Source organism: Lynx rufus, unplaced genomic scaffold, assembly GCF_022079265.1.
Source record: "Lynx rufus isolate CCGP_SWC_20201006 ecotype Redwood Valley unplaced genomic scaffold, mLynRuf1.p SCAF_15, whole genome shotgun sequence".
Taxonomy (NCBI): domain Eukaryota; kingdom Metazoa; phylum Chordata; class Mammalia; order Carnivora; family Felidae; genus Lynx; species Lynx rufus.
Window position 1 is genome coordinate 3,360,441 of NW_025814829.1, and position 23,608 is coordinate 3,384,048.

A 23,608-nucleotide genomic window follows, 5' to 3' on the forward strand; every position below is an offset into this window, starting at 1 on the left:
GCACAAGATAGGCAAGAAGGAAAGACTGAGCTGAGATCCTGAAAATGGGCTTGTGTCACTAGTGCTCTGGTTGAATCTAGGGAGGCCAGGTGCACAGAGCCCCAAGGGAAAGAGAGACACAGGGACCAAGCAACACTCCTGCCAAAGAAATGCAAGGGAGGGTCTTCTGGAATGTTCTTCCCCTCTGGGTTTCCAAAGTATACCTCATGGCACGGCCGACTGGTTTTCATCTCTGAGGAGCTGTGCCCATATCCCTGCGAAGATGGCGGCCATGACCGTCTGTGTGTACAAAGGAATCCCTGCTACAATGTGAGGAGGGGCAGGAGGAGAAGGGGTGAGAGGAGCCAGCAGCAGGGGAGGAAACTCTCGATGGTTATGTTAAAAAGGATTTGTTCCACTGTCAAAACCAGAAAGCTCTCCCCAAGAGCCAGCTTTAGGGAAGGAAGCCTGAAATGACAGAGAGGGGGTGGGTGTATTATGGAGGCTTGTTGGAAAAGAGGCTGAAGTAAAGGGGAGAGCATCGAGCAAAAGGCAGGTAGGGCCCTAAAAACCCACCTCTGAACTCTGACGGTCCAGAAACTGGGCTCTGGCATTTCTACTGGGTCCCAGAAAGAGGGCTCCCAAAGCCAGCCTCGTTCTCCAGGACGAGGGAAGTCCTTTCAATCTGGGCCATTGGAGCACTCATCCATCCTGGTTCTCCCCAGTGACTGGGAGAGGGGCCCAGTGGCTACCAGGCTCCTGAAAACTGTACAAGCCACGTCTTCTCCATTCACCTGCCCATTCCCCTCGTGGGGCCCCATCTTATCCCCAAAGACACCAACCTCCTCTCCAGCGTGGAGCTGGGGGCCCCAGGCCAAGCTGGCATCGGCTCATACTTAGTTAGGTTCAGGCTATTCGAGTACTCAAACAAAGACATATTTGGACCCTCCTGCAGAGAGAGAGGGGACCGTTTCTGGGCCCAGAGGGAGCTGCCCTTGATCTGCTGCACAGTGAATGACAACAATGTGAAGAATGAAAATATGGTTTGGGGGGATAGTCCCCAGGAGCCCAACATTTTGGTATTTAAAGGAACTTTAATGAGCTTAAGAGGCTAATCTGGAGTTCAGGAGGGGGTGTTTTGTTTTGTTTTGTTTTCAAAAATCCTTTTAAAGGTTCCGGAGGCTCCATAGGGAGGAGGCACCACAACTGTGAGTCAAGGCGTGGCTGTGGTGTAGCTGAAGGGCCATAGATCTGGAGAGGGGGCCGCGGGAAAGATCCGTCCCCACAGCAGCAGCAGCAGAACCTGGTGCTCAAGAGATAAAGGATGCTTCCTTCCAGGCTGGAGAAGCGCCACGTGCAGAGAAGCAGAAAGAAGCGGACGAGGGGCGGTGCTTGTACATCCTATCACAATCCTAACCGGCTTCTCTCTGACCCGCCAAGAACGTCCATTTAGAGTGCCAGGGCATAAGGCGGCATCCACGGAGGCACCAGGCACACTCAGCAGATGGTCAGGGGCCCCTAAATGGTCACCCAAAGAGCAATGGTCATGCGATCATGCAAACCTGAGGGTTACGCCCCTTGCCCACTACTGAGCTGAGCCCTGGTCCATAACTGGGTGGCCGTGTGACAGGACTAGGACTTTTATGTCCAGAAGACTGATTACTTTCCTCCAAGTGAGCAAATCAAAAGAGGACTAATGGTCCATAAGGGTGGCCTGGGGGTTGGGGGGGGGGGGAGAAAAAAATGAGGCAGTTGATGAGATGGTATTTAAGTAATATCTGATGCTGGCAAGAGTCAAGTTACTAGAATTCCACAGGGCATAGGGGAGTGAGGGGGAGGCAGGATGGGACGGGGCCAGATGTGAACGCTAGATAGAGCATGCGGTCCAATCCCAGCAATGCTGGATGTTACAGATATTTGTTACATGCACAGAGTTTAATTGGGCCTGTCGGGCAAGGTAGGCCGATCCATAGTGGCCAGGCATCTATCAGGGCTGGTCCGTGATAGGATAATAATGATAAAACGCAAACCTAATAGGGTGGGGAGACACTGGAGTCAGAAAAGCCAGACATATTTGCTGTTATCCAAAAATAGGATCCCCCAAACTAGAATCTCGAAAGGCTGGGAGAGACCAAACTAACTCCTTCGCGGAGCTTTAGCTCAAGGACTAGGAAAAGCACGGTCCGTTTTGTATTTTTAGTTGTTACGACATGATGGTGCGCTCATGGGGAATCTGGCAATGGTTTCCTTCTCTTCTGGCTAATCCAAGCAGGCCAGCCGGGCTCCACAGGTGACTCAGCTGCCCTGGTTCACCACCGAGGAGAACAGCACGGAGGTAGGTTTTCAAAATCTTTCCTAACTACCCAGATGGGGTTATTTGTGATGGGACTAAGCAGACACACAAGGTGGGAAGCCGATGCAGGGCCCCGGTTTGATTCCTTCCATAATGTCCTCACTAATACTTCAGTGTTTCTGCCGCATTCCAATTGAATCGGCTGTCTAATGCCAAAAGAAACTTAATCCCTACCCTAAGTCTCATTTTATTTATTTTCAGGAGTGTGAAAACAAACATGTAGCAAGATTACGGTGTTTACACCTCCTTTTTAGCCGAAACAGATCTAATCCTCCTGCTAATTAATGCCAGGGCCACAGCAATTTTATTAATTTCGTCTTGGTTAAAAATATAGAGACAGATAATTGTGCTTGACTAAAATAACAATTTGACATTTGGAAGGTGTTCGCTTCATTTCAGCAAGACAGTTGGCTGAGTGTCATTTAATATATGACAAAGAGACACAAAACGGCAGCCGACACTGGGCAGCAGTAACGTAACTAATTCTAATTGTGATAAACTGATGAAAACGTCCCACCTCATGCTAGTCAAAAAGACTAAGGAGGTGGGGCACCTGGGTGGCTCAGTCGGTTCAGCGACAGACTTCGGCTCAGATCACGATCTCACGGTTTGTGAGTTCGAGCCCCGCATCAGGCTCTGTGCTGACAGCTCAGAGCCTGGAGCCTGCTTCGGATTCTGTGTCTCCCCCTCTCTCTGCCCCTTCCCTGCTCACGCTCTGTGTCTCTCTGTCTGTCAATAATAAATAAATGTTAAAAAAGAAAATTAAAAAAAAAAAAGACTAAGGAGGCACTGTAAATCCCAAGGTGCACCAAGCCAGTTTTCCTGTAGGTTCCAGCAAAACAGGCACACAGGAGGTAAGGGCCTCTTTTCTCTGCCCTCCAATGAGATCAGAACTGTTTCTACATTTTGCTCCTGAAATCACCAACTTTCCCAAACCAGATCTGAAAGGGCTGCAGCCAATAGTGCTGTCCTACACGTCACTAAGAGACTTACAGAAAAACCCAGGTATTCCTAGGGGGGAGAAAAAGAGGAGCCTCTTGCTCTGTGCAGAGAGTGAGAGGGGCACTTCCAGCCCAGAAGCCCCCAGTCCTCTCATCCCAGCCCGCAAGTGTCTTCCTAAGAACCTCCCTCTGAAGACGCAGAAGGGCACTGCAAAATCCACCTTGGAAAGATATAAAAAGAAAAGAAAAGAAAAGAAAAGAAAAGAAAAGAAAAGAAAAGAAAAGAAAAGAAAAGAAAAGAAAAGAAAAGAAAGAAAAGAAAAGAAAAGAAAAGAAAAGAACTAAAATAGGACTGATTTCATAGTTATGGCAGAAATTATTTTTTTTGTTTCTTTTTTTAATGTTTATTTTTGAGAGAGAGAGACAGAGCACAAGGGAGAAGGGGCAGAGAGAGAGGGAGACACAGAATCCGAAGCAGGCTCCAGGCTCCGAGCTGTCAGCACAGAGCCCGATGTGGGGCTCAAACTCAAGAACCGTGAGATCATGACCCGAGCCGAAGTCAGATGCTCAACCGACTAAGCCACCCAGACACCACCCCCAGATATTATTTTTAATATTGTTTAAGTTTATTTCTTTATTTCAAAAGAGACAGAGACAGCATGAGTCGGGGAGGGGCAGAGAGAGAGGGAGAGAGAGGATCCCAAGCAGGTTCCATGCTGCCAGCCCAGAGCCTGAAGAGGGGTGGGGGAGGGCTCGAACTCACGAACCCGTGAGATCATGACCTGAGCCAAAACCAAGAGTCAGATGCTTAACTGACTGAGCCACCCAGGCGCCCCACAGCAGAAATTATTTTCAAATCTTTCCATGTGATTGCACATTTTTTTTCCTAGTGTTGCACAAGTGTACCTAACAATCAAGTTAACGGGATTCAGTATGAGTGTTATTTTGCACTTGATATGATTCAACAATGGCATTTTGCACATGCATTTACTCTAAGAAGCTTCAACAAAGTTCTGACAACATAACGAGCATTTTAAATCTTCATCTCTTTGCTCACTTCTAAACACTGTGACCCAAATAATTTTTGACCATAAAAAATCATAGGCTGATAATTTAGGAAATGGAATCGTTCTCGTTAGAGAAACAGGCACCTGCTCATTATCTCCAAAGCAATTTTTCCCAAATTAAAAAGCAACGATGACGAGGCCCCTCCAAAATCAGTCATGGGATCTTGGTTAATACAAAGGTTAGAAATAAGAAAAATGAAACCGAAAAGCAAGGCAAGCAATGAACTTTCAGGAAAGCTCTTGTCCCTAAAATCTGAAAGCAAAAGCAATTCCTTGCCCAGGTGGATGACAAAAGTCCCAGGACTCCAGAGTGAGTAGAACTGGATCGGATAAATAACTTTTTATAATGTGCTCCACGCACTTAAGGATCAAAAGAATCCCATAACCTACTCTGAAAAGCAATGTTCATATCTAATTCCCAGAATACTATTAATATCTACTTGTGCTGTCTAATTTTATTTCAAAATGTTAGGTCTTAGATTCCAAGGAAGTCCTACCCAGGGACCAATACATATAAAAAGAGAAAACACCTCTAAGCAAGGACTGTTTCCAATCACCCTTGAAATAAAAAAAAAAAGAGATTACGCGGCCTGTACCAACACATACCACAGCCCATGGACGGTGCTTATCCCGAGCTAAAACCGCCCTGCAATTTAATGCAGACATCAATTTATTACCTCGCTGTGTTTGATTTTTATATTCCTTATATTTTATTATGCCAGGAGTGGGGCCAACAAAAGATAAAGTGCGGACAAAAAAAAAAAAAAAACCCTAACAATTGCCTCTGTAATTTCATCGGTAGGCTCCTTTTATGAGGAACCGCATGCCCAATTTTGATCTCCAAGTAATGTCCCAGTAATAAAACCACACTAATTCTCCTCCCTACACACACACACATCCTACGCTACCTTGATAAAATGCAGAATTAGTTCATTACTGGTCCTAATAGAGCTCATTACCTCAGCCATTTTTTTTTTCCTGAGGACCTGCCAATCAGCAGGTCGAAGGCAAGGTACGGGGAAAGCTCTAAACGTGATATCCACTTTGTCCCATTTCAGTCCCTGTCTTCAGAAAATTGGTCTGCTCCACAAGAAAGGGGAGAAAACATGGCGCGGCCCTCTGAGGAAAGGTCTCCCAAGGCCTGGGATTTGCTGACATGCGAGGAGTTGCGATGTTATGAGAACAGCTCTGATGACAGCAGCTATCCCACACTGCTCCTAGGATGTCCAGAACAATCTAAGGGATAATGATAAACTTCATATGTGAGAGGAGAGGGCCCCGGCTGACGCACCGAGCTGCCAGGCACATGAAAGAAACAATATAAACTTGATTTAAATGTGGGATCCCTTCCAGAAGGCTTAATTATCTATTGTATTACCACATTCCCGTGATTCAGCAGGCTCTTCTGTCTCCAGCTAAAGTCCGACTACACTATTTGTTTGGAACAAATTCAGGGAAAACTCCAAACTACCCAGATCATAGAGGACTCAGTTAAATAGGGAACAACAGTTATATAAATAGAAGTCCCCTAGGCTGGAAAATATTTTGGTTGTCTGCTAACTTTCAGGAACGCTGAAAACAGTTGAATTCAGTTTTTAAACGTCCACACCTATAGAGTACCCTTGTGTTTTATATTGCTTAGTACAGCTGCACCAATTCTCTCAATGTATTTGTTTTGGATGATCAGAAGATAAATGATTCCTAAGGGTGTCATAACGTATGAGACAAATATTTAGCAAAACATCCCGAAGTTTTAAATGAATGGCTCTGTCTAAGGTTGCCATTGTCAATTCCATTTTTTTTTTAATTAGACAAATTTGGTGTTTGACACCAAGAAGGTGTAACAGCTAGTTGACAGGGTAGAATTTTCACTTTCTAGCTGGCCACCTGACATCGAGAAGAGGGGGGCTCATAATTCAAATGCAAAACTGCCCCACGGCCAGAAATGCACAAATGGCCAAAACAAATATAATAAACTCGCTTTAATATTATGTCTGTGACCTTCACTGAAGACTGCACGTGAGCTATACGTACACGCTTTCATTTTAAGGTGTAGGAAAAGCACTCAAACTTGGTGGATTTGGAGAGCAGGGCACTGCCCGATCTGTGTTTTTATGACATGCTTCCTCGCTGACCCCCATGATGTCCTACCACCTCTCTCCCATCTCATTTTCCTCCCCGTTGGCCCAAAAGGGCAAAACTGTTTTAAAGTATCTAGTTATTAAAGAGGAAAAGTGCTCTCTGTGACTGTCTCGCGAGGAGCATCTGAAACGGAATGGTCCCTCTGGAGGCTAAAGACCTGGTCGTGCCAGAGAGCTTCTAGGCAACACCTAGTCTGCACCTGGGAGAGGCTTCTGGGAAAGTTGATAGAATACAGAAGGCCAAAGGGCAGGGCTGCAAGCCCCCTGAAGGCAGCTCTGAGATCCAATCTCAGAGCCTCTCACCACCGAGGCAGCCAGGGGACTTAGCCAGTGAAGCCTGAAAACAGCTTGCTGAATAAAGGACTTTGTCTTGAGCCACATTCTGAAACAAATACACCGACCTCTTTCCTCTCCTACAGCAACTACCCTGCGTGCGAATGCCATTCAGATCATCAGACATGTTAAAACCCCATTTTGTTGGAAGAAGAATGGGATTGGGATGGAGAACAGAGGAGAAACAATCCTCATCCTAAAAAAAAAAAAAAGAAAAGAAAAGAAAAGAAAAGAAAAAAGCGAAAGAAAGAAAAGAAAAGAAATTGAGGGGTAGGCACAGACCAGCGCTGATAGCGTGCCGTGAGTTAAAGAGTACAAGCAACCCCGCTCTGACGTCTGTGTTTCCGGAAAATATGTTAAAATTACCCTGCAATTTTCCCTTTGCAGAAATAGCTGTGAGGGGAGAACTGACCCTAGTGGGCTAATAAGCCCAAACGGAGGCCAAACCTGGGGGCTGAAATGGAAGGGACATTGTTGTGTTAAGTACTTTACAACAACTGTTTCTTCCCCTCTTGACACAGCCTGACTTCCTTAAAGAAGATCTGACTGGCCAGACAGCTGTGTTGACCCTTAGGCCTTCTTTGATTCGTGATTTTTTTTTTTAACAAACAGAATAGAAATTCACAACCCAAATCCTTTCCTAAGCTCCAATACTCTTGAGTTCGCTAGTGTTGTGCCTGAAGGATGTGGACATTTCAGTAATCTATAAGCAGAAAGATAAAGATTGGGTCTACACAATCCCAAAACCTTGAGATGAAAAGCAAGATGCGGGGGGCGGGGCGGGGGGAATCCAGCAATGCACCAGAAGCTTTATCCAAAGGTGATACTTGAAGTTCTGTGGGCGAAATCTGCTTAATTCCCCCAAAATTGCACTTTTCACTCAGACACCCTGGCAGCAAACAGACAACCAGGAACAGATACAGGCATGTCTTCTTTAAAAAATGTTAACCATAATTACCACTTTGTAAAGTGGTCCGTGTGTTTTCATTTCTTTATACATTTCTGGATTGTCCAACTCGCCCCACATCGAACATGTCTTCTTTTTAGGGCTAACAAACATAAAGTTATCTTTCCAAGCATGAATGCCCAGTACCCTTTCCACGTGAGGGTGAAATTCAAATGTACCATGGCAAAGGAGCACCGGGAGGCAGAAAAAACACTGTGTGTGTGTGGTCACTGGGTATAAACGCGTTGCCAGTTTTTGGTAAACCTCATAGCCCAGGAAACACTGGGGGGAAAAAAAAGATTTGTGTTCGTTCTCAACGTTTTGTCGTTGTTGCGTGGAGATTTCTGCACAGCCCCCCTCACTGCGTTGTTAACAACAGGATAGTCACTGCACTTCATGCACACTGCCCCTCCCTTGATTATCCTCAGTAGTGCGGGCCCCTTTTATGCACCAGTAACGAATGCGGAATTTTCGGCGCGCACGCGCATCCGCTCACTCACAGATACCAATCCTAGTGTGCAAAAACAGAGGCCTGCGTTTCAGCGGCTTTGCGTTCCTCCGATGCCGCCCTGCGCAGCTTTGAGAAGTCAGTGTCCCCATGAACTAGCCATTGTGACAAGGCCAAGTAGTTCCCTCTCCACGGACCCACTCAGCAACTCCGGGCCTGCCTGTTGAGAACCAGGAAATCCTTCTAACTCCCTCTTCCCTGCCGCATCCAGGCTTTAGGCATTACAGAAATCGAGGTTCAAAATAATCTACTTTCTTAAATACCTGCCGCCTAATTCTCCTCAAAACACACTAGAACGTTCCCGTGGGCAGGAGAGAACTGAATCCGCTGCGAGGCTGCAATCCACACCCACAAGGGAATTAGTGGGGGGAGGGGGGTGGAGATGCGGGACCCAGGAGGGCGCCTCAAATCAGGCCCCGCTTCTGGCCTAACTGCCCCTGTGCCCCACGGTTTTTGAGAACCGGGGCCTGGAGGGTCGGGGACAGTGAGAGAAAAGGCACGCGGGGTGTGCGCGGAGCTCAGAGGGACGGCAGCGCCCTGAGCCCAATCTGTCGGGACCGCCAGTGGACAAAGCCGAGCGGGTATCGCGCGCCGCGCGGGGCACGGAAGCCGCGGGAGCACCCGGGGAGCACCGCATGAACACCGCTCTCCCGAATCTCGCGGGCGGCGCGGACACGCGGGTGAGGCGGCGTGGGAACCCGCGCGGAGACCTGAGCTCCTGGCAGCCCCGGGGGCACCCCCGTGAAGGGGAGAGACGGGAACAGGCTTCGTGGGGTGGGAGCCCCCACGGAGGTGCGTCAAGTCGGAGTCGGAGCCCGCGAGGCCTGCAAACCCGGCGAGCACACGGTGGAGGGAGCCGTCGCTCGCGCCCCCGCGGGCCGGGCGGTGGCTGGGCGCCCGGTGCGCTGCCCCGCCGCCGCGGGGAGCGTACAACAAGCTGGGGGTGGATGGGATTTCTGCGCCTCCGGGGGTGCGGGCGCCTCTCGAGCCTCCTGGCAGCGGATGGGGGTAAAGGAGGCCCGAGGCTCCCGTGCCGGCTGGTGTCTGTCTGGGGGGGCGCGCTCCGGCGGCGCGGACACTTACTTCTCGTAGTCATACTTGCAGTAGAGCTTCTTGTCCCGGTAGAAGCAGGTGGTCTCCAGGGGCTCTTTGCAGGAGGCGCACTGCACGCACTGCTCATGCCAGAAGCTGTCGTTGAGCCGCAGCAGAAACCTGTCCGAGATGACCCGTTGACAGCCCTCGCAGACAGACTTGGGGCTCACCGCTCTGCCTACAGCAGCAATAGACGTTCGCGGGTCAACCGCGCCGGCCCAGCATCCCGGCCAAAGGCGGCCGGGACGGGCTCCCATCAGTGATCACTCCACACCCGCCGATTTCCCCCGCGTCCCCCACCCTGCGAAGCCCCCTGCTAAATCCACTAAACCGGGTTGTGGAGAACAGAGGAAAATCAAACCGAGTGTTGTTTCTAATAAACGGCGACTACATGGGAAGGTTCCAATTCTCCGGGGTGGGGGGCGCGAATCGGTAAGCGGCCTCAAAGATCAAACCTGCCCAGGTAGTCGCGGAAATGTGCGCGCATCCAGTAAAATTAGACCGCAAATACCTTTGCGCTCCCATGTTTATCAGGTGAGTATGAAGCCACTCACTGGGCTGGTCTCTTTCGACAATGATTAAAACTGCGAGTCTCTAAAACAGAATTGGGGGGGGACTGGTTTTGCCTTCTGCTAAAACGCAATTCTCTTCTACGTTTTGGGGGAAATTTTTAAGATTTTTTATTTTCTTCCTAAAAAGTATCATTCGTGGAGAAAAATGCGATCTCCCTCCAGGCAAACTCAGTATTGTTCGAAGCAATGAACCCCAGACTTCTGCGTCTTGGCTGAAACACAAACTTCAGAGGGGTTTATATATATAATTGTATATATGTGTGTATACGTATATGTATATACATGTATATTACATATATGTACACATACACACACACATATGTAATTAAGAAGCATCAAAATAGCAGGGAAAAGAGAGGAAGGACGCAGGGCGCGGAGATGCCACGGGAGTTCCGGGGATGGGGGTGCTGGGCTGCGGCTGGAGCCGGCGACACCCACCCCAAACCCACTCCGCGTGCACAGGGAATCCTCTCTACCCTACCCCCTTGGACTTTTGCCTGTTTGGTTCCTTTCTTTTGCTGCGTAGGGAGTGCACTTCTTTAGGATGGAGGAACGCTTAGCCGCCTTTGTCGGCACATTTCACAGCTATTTAAAGAAGGCCTTGTCCCCTGGTAACAATACTCCTGCGCGTGGTGTCCCAAAGGGCCTGACCCTTCCCCATTTCCTTGCTACACTCCTGTCGCTTTTCCCTTGGGGGATCCTGCCACCAGTTCCTGAGTCGAGCCAGTCGCGCTGGGGCACGGCAGGGAGGGCTAAGAAAAGTAGCGAGATAGTTCTCAACTGTAAAACGGTCTACTCTTTCTGCCCTGTCTCGGCATTCAGGGCCAGGACCCGGACGTTGGGAGCCGCCGTGAACCGGGAGGGGCGAATCCCTCCCCTGCGAGCCGCGACGCCCGCTGTAGGTACAAAGTCGCCCGCGCTAGGTGCCAGGGCAATGCCAGCTCTGCAACCCCCCATCCCCGCACTCTTCCGACGCTGTACGGAGCCGAGAAGTTTCCGAAAGCGCGGTTGAAAGAGGGGAGCGCAGCGCGCGTGATTTCGTTTCATCTGGGGAGTAGGGAGAACACCTCTCTGGATTTGGTTTCTCCAGGCGAACTGCCTCCTCGCCTTCACCCCGCGGTAGCGGTTCCGAGTGAGGGAAAGAGGCAAGAGGTTTAAATGACAGAACGAAAATCTCTCCCGCTGAAAGATTAAAACACCCGCGACCCACACCTGAAAAACACCAAGGTCTGGGTGAGAGGCGGGGTTGAGAATCCTTGGCCTCAGAGCAGCCAGACCCTCGCGTGCAGACACCCTTTTGAGGCCCTTGGCTCGCAGCTCCTCCGCGGTCTCAGCGAAGGGATTGGGGAGGCGGGGGGGGGGGGCGAGAGGGGGAACCCGCCGGCCTCGAGGTCCGGCTCCAGTTAATTAAAACCGAGGCGAGGGTCCTGTGGCGCGGGCTAATCCCCGCGCTGCGCTGCCCACCGGCCTGGAAAAGCCTTTGGGCCGTGCCCGAGGCTGAGGACTGGGGCTGGAGTCGGTGGGGACCAGAAGCCGCCTCGAACTTGGGCGCTCCGAGCCTCGGGTTTCCTTTGCTCGCCCTTAGGCCTCGGAGAAGCGCACGGCGTTTATGAGATGTCGATCAGCTCCGTGATTAAAAATCCATCCCCGGGTATCTTTAATCACTTGCCACTCACGCCCGCGAGCAATCTCGCCCGCCCCTCGCGGCTTTGGGGAATTCGGTGGCCCGCGCGTGAGGCCTGGGGCGGCTCGTCGGTTTGGGGTGGGAAGGACCCGAAGGGACAGACGGACGGACGGACGGAGCGTGGGCGCAACTGAGCGCCGAACGCGGGGCGCTGGTTCCCGGTTCCGGAAAGCTGGGCTGCAGAGCTGGGGCCCGGGGGAAAGAGGGTGCGCCCGGGACACACGGCCTGAACACTCACCCAGCAGCGAGGAAAAGGACGCCGAAGTCTCGATGGCGCTTTGGAAGTTCTCCTCCATCTTCAGGCCGTCCAGCATGTTCGGGCCGGGCCGGGAGGACCTGTAGAGGAGAGGAAACGGCGCTCCTGGGGTCCGCGCCCTCTGGGACCGGGAGCCCGCAGCAGCGGCACTCCTGGGAAAGGACGCAGGGAGTGTCCAGGGTCACCAGAATGAGCCGGGAGGGTAGAGTCCAGCCAAGAGAAACGTGGGGAGGGAGGAGAGAGACGAGTCACCGCGAACTGCTCTGACTGATCTGATTTCACTTGAAGTCAACGCGTTTTGTACTTAGACCTCCGCCCCCCGACTGCGCTTCTCCTTCCCTTGCCCCCCCCCCCCTCACACACACACCCACCCCGTCCCCAGCCCCAGGTTTCCCATCCCGAGTCCGACTCCGCCCCAACCTATACTAATGCGGGCCCCAGGGACAGCTCTGCGGGAACCCGGCGACGTGGGGAGACGGGGAATAAAAGGGGTGGGTGTTCCCCTCGCGGGGCCGGGCCCAGGCACGCGGGACTGCGAGGTGAACCGCCCGCGCCCGGCCCGGCCCGGGGCGTCCCTCACCTGCCCCGGCCCAGGAGGGGCCGAGAGAGCGAGCCGGAGCGCGCCCGCCTGCTCGCCGACCCCGGGCGCGGAGAGCCGCTGGGGGCGCGCGGGGCGGTCCTCCCGCCGGTCGGCTGGTGCCGGGAACGTCTGCAGGAGCGAAGAAGTCGCCTCGGGGAGGAGCCGCGGCTGGCCCTGCTCACTCTTGGATGCATTTCAAATCAACTTTCCGAAACACGCCCGCCCGAGCCGGGAGCCCAGGAACGCGCAGCCCTCCTTACCTGGTGGGCGAGCTCGCTCCCCGCCGCAGGGGCGGGAGGAAGCGGCCGGGCGCCGCGGGGAGCTCCGGCCGGGGGAGGCGTAGGCCCTCGTCGACGCTGCGGCCGGCGCGGCCGGGAGGGAGCCCGAGCGAGCGCCGGCCCCTGGCTCCGCTCCTCGGCGCGCCCGGGCCGGGCCGGGACGTGGCCGCGGGCGGCCGGCCTTCTCGGGACGTCCTGGCCGCCCGCGTCGCTCCTCTGGGTGCGGGGGGGTGGGGGGGGAGCGGGGGAGGGCCGGGGCCGCCCCGAGGCCAGGAGGGAGGGCGGAGGCCCCCGGGGTCGTGGGTGCGAGTCGGGCCCCGCCGCGCCGGGGCGGATCCGGCCGCCGCTGACAGGGGCCGTTCGGCGCGGCGCGCGGCGGAGGGAAGGGGTGGGGTGCGCGGGGAGGCGGGCTGCGAGCGCGCCCCCGGAGCGGCCGCCGAGCTCCCTTCCCCGGCCGGGCTGCGCGGCCCAGCTCGCCGCGGCCGCCCCGCAGGCACGCCAAGGTTCCTCCCCTCCACGTGCAGGGGCTCCCTCCCGGCCCCCGCGCCCCCCGGCTCCGCGGCGCTCGCGCGCGGCGTCCCCGGCCGCCCTCCACCTCCGCCGGCCACCGCGGCACCGCGGCCCTCCCCGCGCCGTCGGAAGCGCGGGCAAGCTGCGGCGCGAGGTTGCTCGAGGGGGGTGGGGGGGCGGCCCCTGCGGCGCCGAGCTCCTCAGTCCCCTTCCCCGTCGGCGGGGGCTCCCGCAAAGTTCCCGACTTCCGCTGGGCTCCCACCCCGTTGACCGTTTCAGATGGAAACCCATTGGCGGAGGGGAGGGGGTGGGGGGTTGCAGATGCCGTAGGACCCACGCACGGTCCGGGCTTGAATCGGGCTCCTGGTAGAGACGAGGTGGGGTCCCCCCCACCCCACCCCCGGCGCTGAGCAGGAAGCCGGCTAAGGGGGCATTCTTCGGGGCGAGAAGTACTGGGGGGCGATGTCACGTCACTACACCCCCTAAGCTTAGCTTCCAGCCGTAGACCTCTGGCCCCTCCGGGAGCAGCAACGGGGTCTTAACCGTGTGTGGAGTCCAGGAGGTCAGCACGGGGCCCGGCCCCAAGTGGATACTCCATAAATACATCATAACGCAGGCTAACATTTATCGAACATTTTATTTCGTGCCGGGTTTGGTCGCACAGTTAACTCGTTGACTCTTTACAGCAGCCCCTATGTGGGGGGGGAGACAATGGTTATCCCAATATCACAGGTGAGGAAAATAGCACAGAGTAAGTCCCCCCACGCACGGTCAGTTCGCGGGATTCTCTGGGGGCCCCCTCAATTCCTGGGCCGAAGGGAACTAGATTGGACTTGCCAGGCGCTTTGGCACAGTGAACTGGGAGCAGGCGAGATGCCACATTGCAAGCGCTCTCTATTCCCTTCTCCAAGGACGGGACCACTTCCTTATTTTTAAAGAAATAGTGTTGGCAGCTCTTGTTCGGATGTGCTCGGAAGCCTTGACCCCATTCGCCATTGTAAGTGCTTTCTGCCAGCAGACCCAAGCCAAACACTGAATGTGACTTCAGGGAAACAAGGGAAAAGGGCAGAGAGTTTAATACTTTACATCTGAATGCTGCTTTAGACTTTCCAGGATACTTTCACCCTACACGATTTTGCTTGGTCTTTACAACAAACCTGTGGGGTAGGCGGAACACAGTTTTAGCCACTGTTTCTGACGAATCTTTGCGGCTTAGTAGGGCTGGGAGATTTCTCTGATGTTGCCCAGATGGCTAGTGGCATGCCCCCGACACCTGTCCTTTGTCCTCTCTGCCACCCCCGGCAGACTGTGGGAAAATAATATGGATTACAAGTATCCTTAGGATAATGTATAAAATAGAAGTCAGGCAAGGAAAAAAAATGGAGTCGGGCAAATACAATCATAGGGAATAGTTTTAAATGCCCGACCGAATTTTGCTTTCGCTAAAGGTCTTGAGTGCATGACATATCTTTAACTAGTGGTAAGAATATTCCTTTTAGAGAATATCCTGAAAGTGTGTGGGGTCCCATCTGACCCGGGACCCAAATCCCTCAAATGGTCTTTGCATCTCTGGAAGGCAGGCAGCGTGATGGGTACAGATCGCTCACAAACGTTCAGTAGGAACGTCTTTCCCCAGCTCTTGGGCTCCTGGGTACCTTCCCAATGGAGACTGTGTGTCATAATCACATTACAAGCTGTAGCGCAAAGCCCGGCACATACATGTGATTAACAGATGCCATTTACTTCACTGATGGATGAGTGCCGTGCTCGCTGTGTGGGGGGAGCGAGGAAAGGTGAAGGCACATGGGGGTCAGGAATCCAGGGACCTCACTTCCATTTCCCAGCTCAGCTGGGCCACGTTCACCTCCCTGTGCGACTGTACTTCCTCTCTGCGACGAAGGCGCCATATGCAATGGTCTGAGAGGCCTTCGCCGTCTGAAGTCTGTGCAACCACACTGACTGTGGACAATGGGGTGGGCTGTAGAACAGCTCCTCATCACACGTTTTGCAGAATGTGTCCAGGTGTAGACGCTGAGGTAGCTAAGTGTCCAAAGTATTAAAGATATACCTTGTTTATTTGGGGTTTTCTCTTTTATGCTTTATTTTACCTCGCTCAATGGATCCCGCCCCTGCCCCATTATCATTTCACTCTGGCCTGGGCCAGCTCAGTGACATGGTGGGTAGGTAGACAGGCAGCTTTCCCCTGACAGAGTCTCCTGACCATGCCACATGGTTTTTCATTTTAAACTCAAATGCTATCATTTCACCTTTCTGATGACAGAAGATGCCACAAAGCCACTGCCCAGAAGCTCTTTATGAAGAACCAGCCATATTGTCCCTTTCGTCAGAAATATTGTGTTCTGAGCGGTTGTGGAAAGGACGTAATCGGGCTTTAGAAGAGACACCCCGAACTACTGACTTTTAAAGGTGGAAGTGACCTTCAAGCTCATCTGGTCCAAGTGTTAAGTTTGTATCGGGTCCAAATTCATTTCCCTAGCCAGCCACATCTGGTCCATTGACTGCCTGGGGCTTGGCCCTTCGTGATGTCAAATTCTACCTCGAAGAGCTGCCTGCTCTGTCCTATTCACTTTGTTTCTGAACCTACTCCAGTCTCTCTCTCTCCAGACCTGTTGCAGCTTTGCAGTGACCGTGGCTTCAGGGCCTCCTCTCCCTCCTGTGGCCATAAAATACCCGTTGACGCGGCCTGATTTGGCGTTAGCCTTTTCGGTGGCCGCCGTTGACTCAGACCTCGTACGTTATTAACAAAACCTCCTCAGTCCTCTTCCACGCAAGCTGCTGGTAGGCCACATCTCCCCCGAACTGCAAATTGTACGATTGGTGTTTGGCCCCGAGTGCGGAAACTTAACATTTATCCCCGTTGAGAGATAGGCAGCTGTTCCAAACATCAGGAATCTTGCAACTTCAAGCAGATTCCAAGAGATCCAGGGACTGTGTCTTAAGCCTAGTACTTTGCTTTGAGCGGGGGAAATGCAGGGCCCTGGCCAGTCTGGTCTGGAAGCTGCCGTCGTTGGAGGAAGGCGCACCACGGGCAACGAATAAAAAGCAACAGTGAATAAGGGGCCCCAAGAGGGTGCACAGGACCCCTGTAACCTGGGGGTGCTTCATGGAGGAGGTGCCCCTGGGCCTGTCCCAATTCTCTGCCCTCACCTGTCCTCAGCCAAGTAGCAATGTGTAGAAGATGGGGTGAGACAGGCAGACTGACCGTGGAGCTCCCCTTCCTTCGGCCGGAAACACAGAAGCACCACCCCCAGACTCATGAACCGCTCGTGGCTGGGGTTTGGGGAGAGGAGTGAGGACAGGGGAGGCGGGGGCTACCTCGCGGCGCAGTGGGAGGGAGACAGCGCGGGAGGAAGGACGTCCTGGTGCAGAGTGGAGATGACAGGAACACATTTTTTTACTTTCCTTTTCTTGCTCTCATTCCTGTGTCTTATTAAGGGAAACACAAAGGGAAAATTGTGTTATTTGTTACAAAATGTCAAAGTGTGTTTCCAGCGAGAGGAAGAAAAGCAGACACATTGCTGCCTAGACAGAGAAGGCCGTCTTCTGGGGGGGGGGGCGGCCAGAGACCAGGGCGGTGGGGGGCACTGGGGCTGCGAACTCTGCTGACCCCTGGACTCTTTCCCCAGGACTCCCCCTGGTCCCGCACTCACGTTCAGGAACCGGGGTACCGGGTGCCTCGGAACTTTCTGGGGCGGAGGCCATCCCAAACCAGCTGCTGGAATGGGAGGGGAGTCAGCTAACAAAGGCACCATTTACGGCCCCGCATTCTTTGGATCTTGTCTAGAATCCTTTACGTGGCCCAGTCCATCTCCCTGTTGGACTGTGTGGTCCTTCAGAGAATGACCCAGGTCAGACCCATCTGTGTTTCTCCTGTGCCCAGCACCATGCGTTCCATGAGCCAGAGCCCCAGCAAATGTTTGTTGACTAAACAGAGAGTGCTCTTAAGTTTTAGTCCACCCCATGGCATAACTGGGTGTGCTAGAAAGAACATGCCTGGCCTGAGAAACACCAAGGTGTGAGTTCAAATCCCAGCTGTGACATTTGTTTCTTTTTTTTTTTTTTAAGCTTATTTATTTTGAGAGGGGGAGAGGGAGGGAGAAAGCAAGCACAAGTAGGGGAGGGGCAGAGAGAGAGGGAGAGAGAGAGAAAATCCCAAGCAGGCTCCGAGCTGTCAGTGCAGAGCCGGATATGGGGCTCGAACCCATGAACCGTGAAATCATGACCTGAGCTGAAACCGGGGATGCTTCACCAACAGCCACCCCGGCGCCCCCTAGCTGCGACATTTGTAAACTGTTAAAGCTTAGGTCCGTCAACTCCTCCCTCCCTGTTCCAGAGTCCTTATCTGTACAAGGAAAAGAATAATATTCTTCGAGAGTTAATAGAAGGGACGGATGTGAAACACCTAATAATCTGTCTCGTTTACTTAATGTTCAAATATCCTTTACAGCCCCAGCTAGCCTCCCCATGAATGAGCAGATATAGTTCCTCAAGGAAAATCGTCCGGGCTTTGCCGTCATCTCATGAGCTAACAGGAGTCAGGCCAGCATTCGGACGGAGTTCACATGTCTAGCGATGGCACCTGTCGCTGGGTAGTTGAGGCGTCTCGGTGCCCCGGATAGGCTGTGCTCTGTGACTGGGAGGGTGGCATTGCTGAGCAGTGAGAGGATGGGGCCCTGGGGTCTCACAGACCTGGGACTGATCAGTGACTCCACCACTTATGATGGCCTTGGGTACGTCCCGCCATCCCTTCAAGCCTCGGTTTCCTCATTTAATGAATCAAGGGAATAACTGGGGGCGGCATTTGTGCATGTTAAGTGAAATAACACGACATACCTAGTATGGGAACAGGCACCCAGTAGGAGGTCTAGGAGCTGTTATCACCATCCTCGTCACCGCCAACCTCACCGTCAGACAACAGGCACCTGTAGAACCACGTTGTACTTTGCTGTGTGGCCCCAGGACCTCGCATTTGGGCACAAGTGTCCAGAGAACGTGCCTTGAATTAAACGGAGCTGAACTGAATCGAAGACCACCTTTGGCGCTGAGTGAGGTTCAGGGGGAATCTGGCTCGTGATTCAACCTCCAACCTGAGGAGGGATGTCTCTCGGAAGAAAACCCCACGTGCTCGGTAACAAGTCCCCAGATGGCAGGCTTCCTGCACAAGCTTCTCACCTGTGGGCCCTGACAAGCCCCATCTTTGACATCTACATGTGATACTTCGCACCGAATACCGGGAGCCTGGCCACAACGGGAAGGGGGAGCGGTCACGGTCACGAGGAGTGAACTCCCCAGGCACCAGCACAGAGAGAGATCTGGAAGATGTGAGGTCTGCTCAAATCCTGAGCCTGCTTCACTGACTCCTATGCCCACCACGCCGCAGTTGCTATGGAGCGAATGTGTCAGCGGATTTAGGCAGAAGTCCCTGAACACAACGTCTGGTGAAGCCCTTGGAGGCCTGGCTACAGCTCTCTGCAGCACTGGGGCGCCCAGTGCTGGGGTTCAGCGGCTCAGAACGTGGCCCACGGGCAGACACCTCGCAGCACAGAGAGCCGCCTCTGTGCTGAGCAGGTGCAGAGACGGCTTCTACCAACCCAGTGGCAAAGACCCCAGCTACTTCCGGGCGTTTTCGGGAAGGAAGGGGCCTCATGTGCGTCTCCGCCCACCAAGCACATTAAACCAGAGTGGCTGCTGAGAGGACAGCCCTCGTCCCTACCCCACACTCCCATCTCTGCCGATGGCTAGGCCACGTTTATCAAATGCCAATTTATTTACGTAATATGCCCCACCTAGTTTCTAAAAAGGATTTGAGGTGACATACGAGTATTATCAGTATTGTAATAGGGTTTTTCTTTTAATTTTTTTAGTGTTTATTTTTAAGAGACAGAGAGAAAGAGAGACAGCGTGCAAGTGGGGGAAGGGGAGAGAGAGAGGGAGACACAGAGTTAGAAGCAGGCTCCAGGCTCTGAGCTGTCAGCACAGAGCCTGACATGGGACTTGAACCCATGAACCGCGAGATCATGACCTTGAGCCGAAGTCAGACGCTTAACCGACTGAGCCACCCAGGTGCCCCTGTAATATGTTTTTTTTTTTTAATTAAAATTATACACTGGGAACAGAAGAGGAAATCATCCCCCAAAATAACTTGGGGACAATATTTTAATTGTGATAGAATGTTAAGTGTCACCCCGAGTTTACAAGAGGAGACAGAAAAGCAAGGCCCTACAAGATTGCTATGATCACATCAAACTTTGTGTCAGTTATATTGACATGACCAGCTGGCCTGTGGAGAGACCCCACAACAAAAGAACAAACTAGAATCCATGAAGGCAGAGATCAAATCGGAGAGCTCGTTAACAGCGTTGGAACAGTTTTACTTTTATATACTGACTGTACTTCTCCTCTTCCGAAAATAATTTCAGCTCACATAAAACTAAAGAGAGATTCAACAAACTCCAAAATCAGGACGAGAGGAAACAGAGATGAAGATGTGCTAACTGTAAGAATGAATAGTGGCCTCCTGGGGGCAGAAATTATGTGTATTGCCTTGCTCCCCGTAGTTGGATCTAACATAGCTCTGAATACCTACTTGGCACCTGTTATGTGTGAATTTTTGAATAAGCCAATGAATACTGTGATTGGGAGTGAAATTTGCCTTTTGGGCTTCCTAGTAGCCAGAGCAAAAAGGGATACCGCCACCCCACAGATATTTTTGCACGAGTGCTGGCGTTGCAACCGCGGCTTTGTCTGAGGAAGCAAAAGAGAAAGTGTATCCTTAGTCCTCATAGCTCTAGATGCCTTTGCCCAAGTGCATACACCATGAACCTTTCCGCCCCCATCCCCAGCACAGTGTCCTGCACAAAATGAATCCGTTAATGAGATCAGTAAAAAAAAAAAAAAAATTCTTCGATGCATCTAAAGTATAATCATTCCCACCTTTCTTATCCCGTACATGATTTATCTACCACCCTCTTTGCACCTTGAATAATGGAGGGAAAAAAAAAAAAAAAAACTTGTCAGGAGGCTTTTGAAAGTGATGGCGTTCCAGGCAGATTGCAGGGCTCGGGTGAAAGCGTGAACGGCGAAAAGCTGGACGATCTCTACGAACGTAGGGAAGTAGGCCAGCCAGGAGGTTTGAACACTGGACCTCAGGGTTTATCACTCTGTAGGCCACTGGCCGCCTTTGAACGTTTTGGACGAGAGTAAAATAATCAGGAATATGGTCTGAGTTGACAAGATGGTCTGGTAGCAGCGGGGCTGATAATTCAAAAGGAGAAAGAGGAAGTAGAACACATAAACTTTATCACTCTAGTATAAGCAAGAAATCCAGGGCCTGGACCAGGGCAGGGACAGCAGAAATGACATCGAGGGGGATGAATGTGAACGACCTCTCAGAAATCGAGTCAACAAAGTTCCACATTGTGAGGTGAGGGCAACAGAAGGAGGAGAGGAATCAAAGAAGCTTGGGGGAATGGTGGCCCCGGAACAGAAGAGGGAACAGCAGCAGGATGGGGTACCAGAAGTTTGGTGGCTTTTCACAGTGTTTTCACATTCATTATCTCACTGATTTCATCTGCAAGTAGAGAGATCCGCCCTGAACATCAGCCTGAAAAATACTCTGCCCCAGCCCTGGAGCTGCCAAGTTTCAGTGACTAAATCTTTGCCTCGGATCCTGCCGGTGACAGCAGGGCACCCGCTTGAGGTGTCTTGCCCGTTCCGGGCAGCGTGGAGTCCTCGCACGGACTGAGCCATCCTGTCCTGGTTCTGTGCCAGCAGCAGCTAAGAGCCAGGTAGCGAAGCACTCCGGCCTGCGACGCTTGCCAGGAACATGATGGGTGTGCCCCAGTGGGTGTGCCCCAGGGTTCAGCCAGAGTCTCCCGGAACATCTGGGCAGGGCGGGGAGGCAGGAACACATCCATCAGTTTCTTTAGCGACTCATCTTTCTTCCCACTGGGTAGCGGGCTTTGGCTTCGCCACTGACTCACTCCCAGGCCCGGGCAGTGGCTTCTCCCCCGGACAACAGGGCAGAGCACGGCTCACCTCCTGGAGGCAGGACCTCCAGGAGAGGCCTCCGCGTGTACCTGGCTGAGCCTCAGGGGGGTGGGTCCACCGATTTCATAAAGAGAACAAACACTGATCTAGTTGCTAAAACGTCAGCCCTGCGAGGGACTCTGGGCACGCCTAGTCCAGCCCCCATTTCCCAGCCAAGGTGCCTCCAGCCTGTAGCCTCCACTGTCCCCATGCCGTCCTTGCCGTGAGTCCCCTGAGGGACCCCTCTTCCCCATCCTCACACACCGTCCCCAACTGACTTTCCAGGCCGCATCTCCCCCACTCCCCTCCTCTTCTCTGTCCTCGCCCACTCAACACCACACACGACCCCTGCCCCTAAGAAGTCACCCCGACCTTGCCCAGATCCTGCAGGCACGCCCCTGCGCTTGGGCACAGACTGTGTCCTCAGCTAGGAGTCCCCTTCCCTTCCTCCTCTGGCCCGTTGAATACCTACCTCTTCTGCTCCTAGACAGGTAATTAGCACTTCCTCTGGGTCCCTTCACGGGCTGTTTAGCATTTATCACTTGATATCACCAGTTTTTCTTTCGATGCCTGCCTCCTTCACTGGAAACACACACATCTGTGTCTTATGGAGCCTTGTGTCCTCAAAGGCTGGCAGAGCTGGGTCCTGCTGACAGGTGGGGAGGGAAGAAGGAAAAGGCAGATGCTGCTAAGGCTCACAATCCAGGGAATAAGGACAGGTGCAGTCAGGTGTCTCCCCCCACCCTCCAATTCTCCCCAACATCTACTAGGTATTCAGTTCCTGCTTTCCTTCCAGAACCTCCTTCCGTGCACCAAAGAAAACACAACTGTAGATCCACTCCCCACTTTGTAACCCAAAAGGGAACACTGCTCTAAACTTTTTTTTTTCCCACAAAGCCCTTTAAAACCCTTCCGAGTTTCTCATATGTATCCTGTCTCCGTTTGAGTCTCCAACTTAAATATCCAAGAGACATGGGGCGCCTGGGTGGCGCAGTCGGTTGGGCGTCCGACTTCAGCCAGGTCACGATCTTGCGGTCCGGGAGTTCGAGCCCCGCGTCAGGCTCTGGGCTGGTGGCTCAGAGCCTAGAGCCTGTTTCCGATTCTGTGTCTCCCTCTCTCTCTGCCCCTCCCCCGTTCATGCTCTGTCTCTCTCTGTCCCAAAAATAAATAAAAACGTTGAAAAAAAAATTAAAAAAAAATATCCAAGAGACAAAAGAAACCACACATTGAATGTAAGTTAAAGCACACCGCCCCTTGCTTTTTCAAAAGACTGAGTTCCTGGGGAAGCCATGTGAGAATCACATTGTCATTAAACCCATCATATTTTCAGCGCATTGAGGAGGGGTGTTGCTGAAAGATATCTGGAGTGATTCCTCTTATCAGTGATGGAATGATCAGTGAATAGTACACTACTGTTCAAACTACGTATTAGGTTCAGATCAACACCCCAGTTTGTCGGAACCCAGCACCACGCACGTAAGCGAGAACAAGTTTCCCCGTCTCGCTAGAGAAAGAGGTAGAATTTACAGCCAGAGTTTCTCCCACAGAAGCCCCCTTAAACCTGGCTGGCCCCACGTCCTGTAGGATCCTAGGGGCCAGATCCTGCAGGTACACGGGTACTTTCCGGGAATTGTAATAAGGTGAGCAGAAGCCGCTTCAATGATTTGAGCTCACAATGGCACCACCTAAGGACCTAAACTGTTGAAGGCTGTATATCAAGGGTCAATCAGTTTTAGCCACGGGCCCAGTCCAACCCAATGCCTGTTTTTGGAAGGCTTGCAACCTAAGAATGATTCTCGCATTTTTAAACGATCTCATAAAATCAAAAGAGGATAACATTTCACGAGAGGCGACCGTCATGTGAAATTTAAATGTCAGTGTCACTAATAAAGTTGTATCTGAACGCAGTCTGCTCTTCTGTTCCGTTACCATCCACGGCCACGATGGCAGAGTGGATCATTGAGACAGAGACAGTATGGTTGCAAACCTCAAGGGTCTACTCTCTGGGTCCCTTACAGAAAAAGTCTGTCCCAGCCCTGCTTGAAGGGACACGGCAAGACCCAGAGCAGATGTCTAGATGAGATGGGCTTGTCTTTTAGGGTGTTGGGGTGTCCATAGCTGGCCAGGGAGGCCATGAGGTTCTTTTGAGCAGTGGATCACATCAGATCGAAAGTGGTTGAGACTTTCATCCCTTTTGAAGAAAGGCATCATCATCATGAACCAGTGCTGACAGCTCCCTCATGGACATCAGAGGATCAAACTGACTTTTCCTAGCCAATTCCCATGTCATTCCTGGAGTTCAAGGTGAGCAGGTGAAGT

At 52.5% G+C, this 23,608-nt stretch overlaps 1 protein-coding gene across 1 annotated transcript in view; it reads right to left on the reverse strand.

The window, feature by feature from the left end:
- LMX1A (LIM homeobox transcription factor 1 alpha) overlaps positions 1-11,930 on the reverse strand; it is a 156,939-nt gene extending 145,009 nt beyond the window's left edge. The window contains exons 1-2 of the mRNA XM_047077358.1: positions 11,855-11,930; positions 9,352-9,538 (exon numbers count right to left, since the gene is read on the reverse strand). Of these exons, the coding sequence (XP_046933314.1) occupies positions 9,352-9,538; positions 11,855-11,930 (263 nt within the window). The remainder of the gene's footprint in view (positions 1-9,351; positions 9,539-11,854) is intronic.
- Positions 11,931-23,608: the final 11,678 nt, after the last annotated feature.